This window comes from Salmo salar, chromosome ssa19 (assembly GCF_905237065.1).
Source record: "Salmo salar chromosome ssa19, Ssal_v3.1, whole genome shotgun sequence".
Lineage (NCBI taxonomy): Eukaryota > Metazoa > Chordata > Actinopteri > Salmoniformes > Salmonidae > Salmo > Salmo salar.
Window position 1 is genome coordinate 54,365,780 of NC_059460.1, and position 13,823 is coordinate 54,379,602.

The 13,823-nt window shown below is 41.9% G+C and overlaps 2 protein-coding genes across 3 annotated transcripts in view; both read right to left on the reverse strand.

The window, feature by feature from the left end:
- The window catches only part of LOC106579321 (unconventional myosin-Id-like), a 127,904-nt gene extending 126,350 nt beyond the window's left edge, over positions 1-1,554 (reverse strand). Inside the window, exon 1 of one of the 2 annotated variants that reach the window (XM_045702477.1) lies at positions 484-1,554. In XM_045702477.1, the coding sequence (XP_045558433.1) occupies positions 484-578 (95 nt within the window). In that variant the 5' untranslated portion in view covers positions 579-1,554. The remainder of the gene's footprint in view (positions 1-483) is intronic. The other variant, XM_014159139.2, reaches the window with a different exon arrangement.
- A 661-nt stretch (positions 1,555-2,215) lies between these two features.
- LOC106579322 (uncharacterized) lies at positions 2,216-5,230 on the reverse strand. The gene is made up of 9 exons (XM_045702479.1): positions 5,168-5,230; positions 4,889-4,926; positions 4,623-4,697; positions 4,341-4,406; positions 4,113-4,175; positions 3,971-4,010; positions 3,254-3,706; positions 2,932-3,024; positions 2,216-2,842 (listed from the first exon to the last, which is right to left on the reverse strand). The coding sequence occupies exons 2-9, from the start codon at positions 4,901-4,903 to the stop codon at positions 2,433-2,435; spliced, it is 1,215 nt and encodes a 404-aa protein (XP_045558435.1). The 5' UTR covers positions 4,904-4,926; positions 5,168-5,230; the 3' UTR covers positions 2,216-2,432.
- Positions 5,231-13,823: the final 8,593 nt, after the last annotated feature.

A 13,823-nucleotide genomic window follows, 5' to 3' on the forward strand; every position in this document is an offset into this window, starting at 1 on the left:
TTTTTTAAAATCAGGTTATAATTCATCCGCATGAAATGGTTGGATGGAAACGTGGCTAGTTATAAACAAATGTTGCTCTGCAAGATGTGCAATCCATAATGGAATGGGAATTCCATTCATATTACTCTGATAGAGTCATTAAATAGTAGCCTCGGCTATGGCACTGGCAGTCTGGCACAGCCAACTAAAAATAAACAAATCTGACAATTATATTGTAAGGTGTGGTGTAGGAATGTAGCACTGCAACTCTGACCTGTCAAAATGAACAGCAAGCCCTCCTGCACCTGTGGTGCTTGAAAACAACTCATGCATTAGTCAGTCCTATACACATAGTGGCCTAATTGAACGAACAAAAAAAGTATCATTATTTAGGCTTAGTACTATCAAAAGCGTCCATCAGACAAGCAAACATGGCTTTCCTGAACCAGCAGGCTACGTCTCGCCTCATTGAGGTGAACGACCGTGGTGGACGCCACTGCCTACCTGAGCTTTAGGTTAGCCATGAATTCCTCCAAAGAAACATTGTCCAGAAGAACAAAGTCAGCCTTTCCAAACTCTATACTCTCGTGTTCTGCCATGTTGTATGTTGGTTTTTAAAAAATCGGTTCAGAAGAAAATACTTTTTTGTAAAAGACAACTTCACTGTTTTGAAGTGGTCCTCCGCGACACCAGGTAAACAATGGCGAGCTGGTCAGTGCACCTATTCAAGCTCGAAATGGTCGAGGAGAATTGTCTTCATTCAAGTAGTCAACAGTACAAGTGATACGATGTTATTTTTTACTCATTTTGAATGAGCTGCAAAAACAAAATAAGGAAACGATACAAAACAGCCAAACTTATAGCAAAACGTGTCGAATTATTTGTTCTCAATTACAACGGACGGTTTCAAATAGGAATGGTTAGTTCAGAATATGCTTTCATATCCAGACACTTGTTGCTTTCGCCGAAAAGGTATTGTCCGGACTCCCGTTACACTAAACGCCTATCAATAGAGCCCTTTGCTTGAATTTCTCGCCTCGACTCTATACAGACGAATAGAATCCTACCCGGCTCGCAACGCTCCACCCCCTGGTCAGAAGTGTTGGTCTAAACTTGTCATATGTACATTTTGAAAATAGTACAATTCCCATGACAACTGAAGTGTTTCATACATTTCTCGGGTGACTAGTCATTTTGACAAGTTCTTCAAATCCAAATCAGTATGCCTAGTCAGGGCCTCAAATGATTCCCAATAATTATGCCATATAAGGAAACATTCATAGCCTACAACTTCTCTTATGTGCAGACTAATCTAAATAGCAGGCCTAAAAGAAACACCTGGAACTAGATCCCCCAACATTCTGGTCTTGACAAGAAAAAAATAAACTGTTGTGGAAGGTTCTCTGCACTGTTCACACAATCCAGTAAATGTGGAGTTGAGATAGAGCGTGGCGTATGCTTGTTTGCATGTGACTATTCCTCTTTTGTTTGTTGATATTTTTAAATAAAATATTATTTTTTTTAAAGATAAGAGCGTGGCCGTGTTAACTTCCAAACGTGGAATTTGCATCACAGGTGCTCTCTTCCATTTCCCCTGAAAATCAGAGCTTCCGGTTGTCAACAACTCAGCCTAGCTACAAGCAGGCCTGCCATTTGTGACTTTGGGTAGTTTTTGTATGTCAAAAATAATAGAATGTAAAAAAATAAAACCTTTTTTTTTCAAGGCAGCCTGTAATTTTTGGCCTCAACTCCCTGTTACAGAATTTGTACAATTGACTGACCATATAGATGATGATGAACATATGACAAAAACACTCTCAGCACTTTTAGTTTCTTGGAATTAGGCCTACTGAACACTGGCAAAATAAACTCAACATATAGGTTTATGACTGACAGTCTATATCACTTCACTGATGCTGCTGTAATCTGTCTACTTATTACAATTGTATGCCCTAGTATGCCACCTTGTGTTTGAGAGAGGTAGGCTATTATTTTAGAATCTCTTATTACTGTACTGTAATTGTATTAAAATACAAAAGGCCTTTCTTAGTGATATAGAGTATCAACTAATACAGCATTTTACTCTAAAAACATCATGGGCGGGAAATATTTTTCTTACTGGTGCCTTTTGCGAATGTCAGCAAAATATGGAAATTAAATGTCAAACAATCTGAGAATTGCATTAAGACTGCCTAATTGTTGTTTTCATTTTGAATTAAAGCAAACTTTCACTTACTACAGAAGCAACATACAGTATTTATTTGAATTGATGTCCATGCATCTGACTGTAAGTTGCTCTGGACAAGGGTGTATACTATGCTAAATGACTGAAATAAAAAAATTCAATGTTAGAAGAAGTGTTTTCAACTGCAATGCTGTTTTGACAGAAACACCATTAAATCTGTAAATAAGAATCAAATACAAAATGAAAACAGACACATATTGGCTTTAGTCTACCTCTTCGACTGAACAAGCAGTGACCCACCAAATGTGATGGTATTGGATGAAGCAGTGGCCCAAGAGCTACCACAGTCTTGGCTCACATAGACCAGGGACCCTCTGCGCAGAAAGGTCATATAAGTGGACAGATTACCCACAGTGGAGGGACTCCTGATTTTGGTGTGAGAGACAGCCACCCAGTAACCATTGATCACCAACCATAGGTCCGTCTTGACACCGTGTTTCCCACTCTGTGTGGAGAAGAAGAACTGGTAGACTCCTTTGACAGGAGCCCGGAACACCCCGGTCCTCCGGTTGAAGGCTCGCCCAACGTTCACAAGGACAGTCCTGTACTTGATGCGGTTCACCTTGCCTGAGATGGGCCCGGGATAGGAGGCAAAGAAGTGGACTTTTCTCTTCAGGGCTGGAGGAGAGAAAATGACCAGAGATCAGCATGGACATTTGTAAATGTATTTTGATTGTGTTAATTCAAAATGTTTTATGACTACTCACGTCTTGGCTTCTTCTTACACCTCCAGTTTATATTGTCTCGACTTACACAGGTCTCGCTTTTCCTGCACTTTCCACACACAATGGTGTTGATATCTGACAGGGGGGAAAAAAATGTCACATGTTCAAATTGTAAAACACTCATAAACTACCACAATGAGAGTTCTAGCTATACATATTGTGTCCGTTTCCCAGACACAAATTATAGCCTAGTCCTGCCCTAAAAGGCGTTTTTTTTTATGGAGAATCTCGATTGAAAATGCTTTTAGTGTAGGACTACACTTAGTCTGTGTCTGGGAAACTGGCTCACAATGACCAATCTTACCTGCACAGTAGGCCAGGTGACATGTCGAAGGTTTGGTAAACTTGTAGACGTAATAATTGCCCTGGCACTTCTTCACTTTGATGGGTGTGGACTTGAAAGCGCAGCAGTTCTTGTTCCAGTGGCCGCAGACCTTGCGGGTGACGATCCCATCCCTCCTCTTCGGGTGAGGCCCGGCCAGCCACATGGGGGCGTGGGTGCCACACTTGTTCATGGGCACACACCTCTCGGGCATCTGCAGACTGTTGCCCTTGTAGAACAGGCGGTACCAGCCTCGCCACTTGACGTTGCGGTCACACATCTTGTTCTTGATGCTGGTGTTAGTGGCCCTCCAGGGCTGGTCCAGGACAGTGTAGCGGAAGCAGGGATCGAAGGGTCGCATGGAGTCTTCTTCCTCTGATGACCACACAATGTCCTCCTCTCCATGGTTTGGGGGGTAAACAAGAGAAGTGCTGCCTACCAGAGATATCACATAGACAGAGACCAGACAGGAAAGGAACAATAAACCAGTTATGCTCACACTAAAGCTAGTCATATGGATATCTTGTCAACGATCATAATGATGATCAAATTTTACTTATCAACAATAATAAAATCTACTGCAGTAAATGTCGGACAGGTATACCATATTACAAGCTGCACAAATTATCTTCATAAAAAAGTTATAGAAATGAAATTGTGATGTAAAGGACTAATAATCATATAATTTCCTTCACTGACCTATTTCTGTTGTAGTCTCATTCTTAGGGCTTGTCAGCATCTGTGGAAGAAGAAACAAAAACAAAACGTCTAATCTTCCTGTTTAAAGAAGCATAAAATCATATAAAAAAGATAGATCTTAATTAAGTGGAAAATCCCTTACCTGATTCAGGGCCTCCAGCTGTTGCCTGATATTTGTTTGTTCACATTTGAAGTGTTCCATTTCCTGAATAGATTTTTCTTTTTTAAATATATGACAATAACCAATGAATAACTAATGAATCTTGTTACACGGCATTATTGTTTAGGGGCGAGCAAAGATTGAATTTTAAACTTCATCATAGAAAGAATTTCTAAAACATGTCATTTAAGTTTAAAAAAATTGCATTACCTTGTAGACAGCAGCAAGTTGCATCACCAAAGGTTGATCCTCAAACTTCCAAATATTAAACTCAACCTGGAAGATTAAGATAATTTCTTTGTGTTATTCATTTGGCAAACCTTTGGAAGTTTTATAGCAGTGTGCCAATCTCATTATTAGGCAGGGTCTGGAACTTCCATCCGATGTAAACAACATTTGGAAGAAAGTATTTAATACATAATGTATGATTTCTATATTCCAAATCTCCATCTGCTCTGCTTTTGAACATCACTCGCAGTAGTTGATACTCACAGAACTGGCATTCCCTACCGAGCCCACTGTGTAGGGTGATAGCATAGCAAACACAGCCACAGCTAATGCAATCATCTGGGGAAAACAGTGACAAATCAAATATATAATTATATATGTATATATATTATTTCAATTATTATACATTTCTAAGATCATTTTTAGATATTGTGCTATTCCCAAATTAATGTTCTGGTAATTACATATTAATTAGAAGAGGAGCGTGATAATGTATTTCGTTTTAAATTATGCTGGCTAAATATTCTTACCTGGAAACACTGCATCTCAAAGTAAATGATGAGGGACCCTGTAAATTAGAATACCAAAGTTAGGGAAAATATAAGGGCTGTCAAATCCCTCTCAAATGTGTTGAAACAGAACATATCAGCACATATCAGAAAATATCCGCACATATCAGAATCATGGAACAAATGATTCTGGTAATGCACATAAAGGATTTGAAATGGTACCAATGGTACAGGAACTGATATTTATGTTTAAATAATATAAACCTACAAAGCACTTGAAATGTAAAAACGTGTCCCCACCTGTTTAGGTCAGCATCTTGAAAATCAGTCCGCGGATGGACTTATATACCCATGTACAGGGACTAATGTCACAAACAAAAAAAGAGAAGTTAAGGACTTCAGTTAAACAGCATTTTACCCACTCAGTAAGTTTAGGTGTTACTTTTCACAGACAAGACGCAGACGTGTACATGAAATGGTCTTACCATCAGCAGTTTTGGATGCAGTGTGGTCAACGATGGCCCAGGGAAAAAGTTGTCGGCTATACATATTCATTAACTGAATTTTGACTTTTCAGGGGTCAAAATGGATCCTCATCAGGGTACAAAATCAGGGGTGAATTGGGCAAGAAACTTTCAGTGTTGATTATATCAGACAACCAGGACAGTTTAAACGTATTCTAATGTGGCTGATTCAAAATGGAATCAGAACAAAACAGATACTAAGTGGTAGATCAATATAATAGATCAATATAGCCAAGAATATGATGCTGTCTATTAAATAAAATGAACAGAAATGGCTCTTCAAATGAAAAGGTTCCCTGTCAAGTAGTTTTCATCTGTTTGATTTAGGTTTTGAGACATGTTGCTTGTGTAAGCAGCAGTGGCAGTTCTAGACCATTTCAACTGGGGGGGGCCAAGCTGGGGCCAGTTACATTAGACGTTATTGTTGTCATATCGTTTTGTTCACTGCATTGCAGGCATTAGCAGGCAAAAGACCATGTTCATAATCATCATCGTTGCCACTGTCTAATTAAGGATGTAAAAAAAGAGAGATAACTCATTTTTGCTATGTAAAAATTATTTCATAATCCACATTTAGGGGGGCCATAAGGGGGTCCAAAATTGTTGTCACAGGGGCACACCCCCCGCCAGACCCGCTGGTAAGCAGCTAATGGGGAAATGCATGGGAAAACCACATGGAAGATATGATTGGTTGGAGCCATGGGTGTGCATAATGTTTTTTCAGCATCAGCAAAACTAAGAGCGGTGACATAGGCTGCAGTATGAATCTAAAAACACTTTCCCTGCATTTTCCATTCAATCATTTGTGGGCTAAACCTAGAATTGAAAAACAATGATACTTGAAACATTGATTGGATTAACGTGTGAAATTGTTGAATACGTTTCCTCTGTATTGAAAATGTAACGTTTTTACATGCGTAAATGTCAGCAATGCACTCAGCACTGTAATAACCGAGAAAATAGGTCCTATTCTAAACTGAGGGTGCAGGCATTTTTACATTTTAAATATAATATATTATGCAGATGCTCTCATCCAGAGCGACTTAGTAGTGAGTGCATACATTTTCCTATTTGTTTGTTCTGGTCTCCCGAGGGAATAGAACCCACCTGGCATTGCAAGTGCCATACTCTACCAACCGAGCCACACGGGACCCAGCCACTGAGGAATAAAGAAATGGAGACTACGTCCAAGATGTCCGACCGTTGATTTCAACATGATTTACTCACGCGATCGATTGACCGTCTATATCTAGTTTGCATTCGGTTTAGACAGCCCGACTTCACACTCAGTGCACACAGGGAGCAGCGCAAACAGCGATAACTTCATCACGTTGTCCAAAAACATGGTAGACATTGGATGAATATAAAATGTTGATATCTTTGGCTGTTAGTGAAGGGAAAAAAATAGGCCTCATCGACAGCTATACTAATAATTCAAAGGATGTTTTGTGCACAAAGGTGATACTACAGAGTCTTATTAGGATTTTTCAAATCTGACTTCTCTATGCGGCCGTCTATGGAAATTGGCTTTATGGGCCCGGCTTCAATTAAACTGCACTAATAAAGCAAGACTTTAGGAGCAGTCCAAACCGTCCTTCAAGACCAGAACCCTGGCCCCTTGGGTGCGGTCGTCACTTCTTACCACAGCCACAAAGTCATAAACCCTGCCTATTTAGACAATTTAACTTCTCAAAATGTGATTGTAAATTTAACCCTAACCACACTGCTAACCCTAACTTTAAATTAAGATCAAAAGCTCATTTTTGTTATCATGAATTTTTACAATATTGCTGTGGCTGTGCTATCTAGTGGAAACCCTTGGGTGCAGCTGCATAATGATGCTTGAGGGCTGTGCCAACACTGCAGTGTCAAAGATACCCCAATAGGGGTAGTAGCAATACTGCTTTACTGTACATATCAAATATGCATCCTCCTTTGGTATCATACTGTTTCATGCCACTGATAAGATGAATTAACTGGCATAGCTAAAAACAAACATAAATTGATAGAAATAACACGTTGAGTCTGCAGTTGAACATCACTTTTTAGACTAGTGCTATTGAAGAGTTCATTCAATTTTCAGTTGTCCCACACAACGTTGTTGTCAGGTGGATGACAACAAGTGTCCTCTCACAAAGAATGCTAGCTAGGCACAGTCAGCTAGGTATGTTGCAGTAAGTGTGACCTAGACAGCAGACGTCTGTCACTAGTCTGTGTGGGATGCCCCCAGTCATAAACAAGACTGGCTATTCTTTGTTAGGATGCACGTCAGACGTCTTTAACCAGGGCACAGGTGTTCTGGCTTGCCAGACTCTTAAACTAGGCCTAGGGCATTGAACAAAAGACTTTCCCACTTTAATCTCATGGTTCTAATTCTAATCACCTATTCTTATGAATATGAAAAACACAGTGCCAACGACGCAGCCCGCTACCAAGGACTGTGGGTTCTCCTTCGCCGTGGCCGTATGACATTTAAACATGTTAACCCTCGCAAGGCTGCCGGCCTAGACGGCATCCCTAGCCGGGTCCTCAGAGCATACCCAGACCAGCTGGCAGGTGTGTTTACGGACATATTCAATCTTTCCCTATCCCAGTCTGTTCAAGATGACCACCATTGTTCCTGTACCCAAGAAGGCAAAGGTAACTGAACTAAATGATTAGCCACGTAGCACTCACTTCTGTCATCATGAAGTGCTTTGAGAGACTAGTCAAGGATCATATCACCTCCACCTTACCTGTCACCCTAGAACCACTTCAATTTCCTTACCGCCACAATAGATCCACAGACGATGCAATCGCATCACACTGCACACTGCCCTATCCCATCTGGACAAGAGGAATACCTATGTAAGAATGCTGTTTATTGACTACAGCTCAGCATTCAACACCATAGTACACTCCAAGCTCATCATTAAGCTCTCAGGAGTGTGGTGTCAGGAAAATAACCTCTCACTCAACGTCAACAAAACAAAGGAGATGATCGTGGACTTCAGTAGACAGCAGAGGGAGCGCCCCCTATCCACATCGACGGGACATTAGTGGAGAAGGTGGAAAGTTAAGTTCCTCGGCGTACACATCACGGACAAACTAACAGTGTGGTGAAGAAGGCGCAACAGCGCCTCTTCAACCTCAGGAGGCTGAAGAAATTTGGCTTGTCAGCTAAAACCCTCAAACTTTTACAGATGCACAATTGAGAGCATCCTGTCGGGCTGTATCACCGCCTGGTACGGCAACTGCACAGCTCTCCAGAGGGTGATGCGGTCTGCACAACGCGTCACCGGGGACAAACTACCTGCCCTCCATGACACCTACAGCACCCGATGTCACAGGAAGGCCAAAAAGATCATCAAGGACAACAACCACCCGAGCCACTGCAGGTTCACCCCGCTATCATCCAGAAGGCGAGGTCAATACAGGTGCATCAAAGCTGGAACCGAGAGACTGAAAAACAGCTTCTATCGCAAGGCCATCAGACTGTTAAACAGTCATCACTAGCACAAAGGCTGCTGCCTACATACAGACTTGAAATCATTGGCCACTTTAATAAATGGAACACTAGTCACTTTGTTTACATATCTTGCATTACTCATCTCATATGTATATACTGTCTTTTATACCATCTATTGCATCTTAGTCTATGTCGCTCTGTCATTGCTCATCCACATATTTATATATTCTTATTCCATTCCTTTACTTAGATTTGTGTGTATTAGGTATCTGTTGTGGAATTGTTAGATATTACTGCACCGTCGGAACTAGAAGCACAAGCATTTCGCTACACTCACCACAACATCTCAAAACCATGTATATCTGACCAATAAATTTGATAGCTGGCTAGAGTCACTGTTATCTAAACTTGTAGTAATCATGGCTGAATTACCGACCGGGCATGAAGGGCATGTGTCCAGGGGCCCTGACCTTCAGGGGCTCTCATTGTATAATTTTAACATGACAAATCACAGCAAAATGTGTAGAATTTCAAGAAATGAGCATGAGACTAACTGTAAAACTTTCCTTACTTGACTTGGCCACCCTCGATTCCATTCAGTCAACAAAGACGAGGGTGTCCCTGCAAAAAAATCCCTGCAGCTCTGACGTCAAGGCTGCCTCGCTGTTGTGAGGTAAATCACTATGTTACAGTAAGGCAAAATGAAACACTGAGGATCATGCTACACATAGGATGCTGCATTATTAAAGATAGTGTCCCGTGTAAGGACTAACAGTAGCCATGGATGTTCCAGGGAGAGCTTTTTGTTTACTATGGGCTGCTTGTAGAGGCCAGCTCTCTCACACTTGGCATTGGGTTAACTACAACCTGGGTCATTCACTTCTATTTAAACTAAACTCCAAGTCATCGTGGAAGATAACGTGGCTGTTCTAAATAGGCTGATGGAATAGGTCAAAGAAGAGAGTCAGGGTACTGCCAGAAGCACATGCAGGGTGACATTCTAGATGTCTAGGGACATGTATACTGTGATGAGAGCAAGGTAGAGTTACTGAATTGAAAGGTCATGGAGCTGGTTCCAGCCAATGGCAAGATACAATGGTTTCTGCCTAGAAACATATCACACTGATTATCTGGGCCCGGACAAGAAACAGCCACTAGCCTTGACTCCTTACACAGATTAAATAAGCAATATAGCGCAAATTAATCATACCCCTTCATAAAGGCTAAGCAGAAACTATTTCAGGTCTACATGAAATGCCTAGAGATTGGTGGCTAGGGGTTGTTTCTGTACAGGGTCATATTGTCTTTATCTTCAAGCCCCAGTCACCAGAAATACATTACAGAAGTATTAAAACAAGCATTTGTCATTGAAATAGGTTTAATAATACCATGTTTACAACAATAATGGTAATGAAAAAAAAAACATTTAAAATATAACTGAAGACATGGATAGTTTATTACAAAATAAAACAGAAGTCATAAAAGCGGACAGGCTGGGAGCATCTTCCCATCACATACACAGCATCAAATATTCCTATGTGACTGGCCTAGCCTTAAGGGTCACAGACGATAAGAACGATGTCCTTTGCCCTTTGGGACGCGTTTTAACTAGCTTCTGATGAACTTCGCCACAGGCAATAGAACTCCGGTGCGTAAAAGATGAACACTGGCTTCCGATCACAAAGTATTTCACAGTCTTACGGCAAATTAACTTGGGTAAAATTGTTTCCACAATGTATGGCTCTACAGCTTGAATTCACAGGAATACAGAAAGTCACAACACTGAACAGACAAACACATTTTTGTTAGTTGAATCCTGTCCATTGAACTGGCAAGAGAAAATGTACTTGAAATGATGAAATCAATATAGACATCAGGACCAATACTCATGAAGGCATCAAGACACATGGTAGAACAGTACTTAATATTATTTTAGAATCAAAATAAAGGGACTCCATGCAATGGCACTAGTAAGTCATTAGCAGCCTTCTCATAGACTGAATACTACATTGTTAATAATGTACATGTTTCAAGTAAAGAAAACTTGACTGACGCAGTTAAGGCTGAGGTGGTATTTTCTGACAGTCAGCGATTTAGAGCGAGGGAGGTCTAATGCCCGCCAGGACATTCAGTTATTCTACAGTACTGGTTCATCTAAGGACTTCTACCACACTTCAACATCTCCAGCTCATTTCCGTTTACAGTACATAAAGATCCTCTCAGAGAGGTCAACCAACACATTGGATTGTCTTTTCAACCTGGGTCTGGTTCAGGACGCAACATTCTGAATGTTGCAGATAGAAAAATGTTATGTATAGAGATGCCGTGATTCCCTAGTCGACATAGCCCTGCTCATTATACCTCATCCAACCTCTCAGTTCCTCCACCCACACATGCGATGACATCTTCTGGTTTCAATGATGTTTCTAGAGACAATATCTCTCTCATCACTAAATGCCTAGGTTTACCTCCACTGTACTCACATCCTACCATACCTTTGTCTGTACATTATACCATGAAGCTATTTTATCGCCCCCAGAAACCTGCTCCTTTTTCTCTCTATTCCGGACGTCACAGACGACCAATTCTTATAGCTTTTAGCCGTATCCTTATACTCCTCTGCTCCTCTGGTGATGTAGAGGTGAATCCAGGCCTTGCAGTGCCTAGCTCCACTCCTACTCCCCAGGAGCTCTCTTTTGATGACTTCTGTAACCGTAATAGCCTTGGTTTCATGCATGTTAACATTAGAAGCCTCCTCCCTAAGTTTGTTTTATTCACTGCTTTAGCACACTCTACCAACCCGAATGTCCTAGCCGTGTCTGAATCCTGGCTTAGGAAGTCCACCAAAAACTCTGAAATCTTCATCCCTAACTACAACGTTTTCAGACAAGATAGAACGGCCAAAGGGGGCGGTGTTGCAATCTACTGCAGAGATAGCCTGCAGAGTTCTGTCCTACTATCCAGAGTTCTGTCCTACTATCCAGGTCTGTACCCAAACAATTTGAACTTCTACTTTTAAAAATCCATCTCTCTAAAAACAAGTCTCTCACCGTTGCCGCCTGCTATAGACCACCCTCGGCCCCCAGCTGTGCTCTGGACACCATATGTGAACTGATTGCCCCCCATCCATCTTCAGAGCTCGTGCTACTAGGTGACCTAAACTGGGACATGCTTAACACCCCAGCCATCCTACAATTCAAGCTTGACGCCCTCAATCTCACACAAATTATTAATGAACCCACCAGGTACCACCCCAAAGCCGTAAACACTGGTACCCTCATAGATATCATCCTAACCAATTTGCCCTCTAAATACACCTCTGCTGTTTTCAACCAAGATCTCAGCGATCACTGCCTCATTGCCTGCATCCGTAATGGGTCTACGATCAAGCGACCTCCACCTATCACTGTCAAACGCTCCCTGAAACATTTCAGCGAGCAAGCCTTTCTAATCGACCTTGCCCTGGAATCCTGGAAGGATATTGACCTCATCCCGTCAGTAGAGGATGCCTGGTTATTTTTTTTAAATGCCTTCCTCACCATCATAAATAAGCATGCCCCATTCAAGAAATTTAGAACCAGCAACAGATATAGCCCTTGGTTCTCCCCAGACCTGACTGCCCTTAACCAACAAACATCCTATGGCGTTCTGCATTAGCATCAAACAGCCCCCGTGATATGTAACTTTTCAGGGAAGTTAGAAAGCAATATACACAGGCAGTTAGAAAAGCTAAGGCTAGCATTTTCAAGCAGAAATTTGCTTCCTGCAACAAATTCAAAAAGGTTCTGGGACATTGTAAAGTCCATGGAGAATAAGAACACCTCCTCCCAACTGCACTGAGGATAGGAAACTCAGTCACCACCGATAAACCCAGTATAATTGAGAATTTCAATAAGCATTTTTCTACGGCTGGCCATGCTTTCCACCTGGCTAACCCTACTGCAGTCAACAGCACTGCACCCCCCACAGCTACTTGCCCAAGCCGTCCCCATTTCTCCTTCTCCCAAATCCATTCAGCTGATGTTCTGAAAGAGCTGCAAAATCTGGACCCCTACAAATCAGCTGGGCTAGACAATCTGGATCCTTTCTAAAATTATCTGCCAAAATTGCAACCCCCATTACTAGCTTGTTCAACCTCTCCGTGTCGTCTGAGATTCCCATAGATTGGAAAGCAGCTGCTGTCATCCCCCTCTTCAAAAGGAGGGGACACTCTTGACCCAAATTGCTATAGACCTATATCCATCCTACCCTGCCTTTCTAAGGTCTTCGAAAGCCAAGTCAACAAACAGATTACCGACCATTTCGAATCCCACGGTACCTTCTCCACTATGCAATCTGGTTTCAGAGCTGGTCATGGGGGCACCTCAACCACGCTCAAGGTCCTAAACGATATCGTAACCGCCATCGATAAGAAACAATACTGTGCTGCCGTTTTCATTGACCTGGCCAAAGCTTTCGACTCTGTCAATCACCACATCCTTATCGGCAGACTCAACAGCCTTGGTTTCTCAAATGATTGCCTCGCCTGGTTCACCAACTACTTCTCTGATAGAGTTCAGTGTGTCAAATCGGAGGGCCTGTTGTCCGGTCCTCTGGCAGTCTCTATGGGGTGCCACAGGGTTCAATTCTTGGGCCAACTCTTTTCTCTGCATACATCAATGATGTCGCTCTTGCTGCTGGTGAGTCTCTGATCCACCTCTACGCAGACGTCACCATTCTGTATACTTCTGGCCCTTGTTTGGACACTGTTAACAACCCTCCAGACGAGCTTCAATGCCATACAACTCTCCTTCCGTGGCCTCCAACTGCTCCTAAATACAAGTAAAACTAAATGCATGCTCTTCAACCGATCGCTGCCAGCACCTGCCTGCATCACTACTCTGGACGGTTCGGACTTAGAATATGTGGACAACTACAAATACCTAGGTGTCTGGTTAGACTGTAAACTCTCCTTCCAGACTCGCATCAAACATCTCCAATCCAA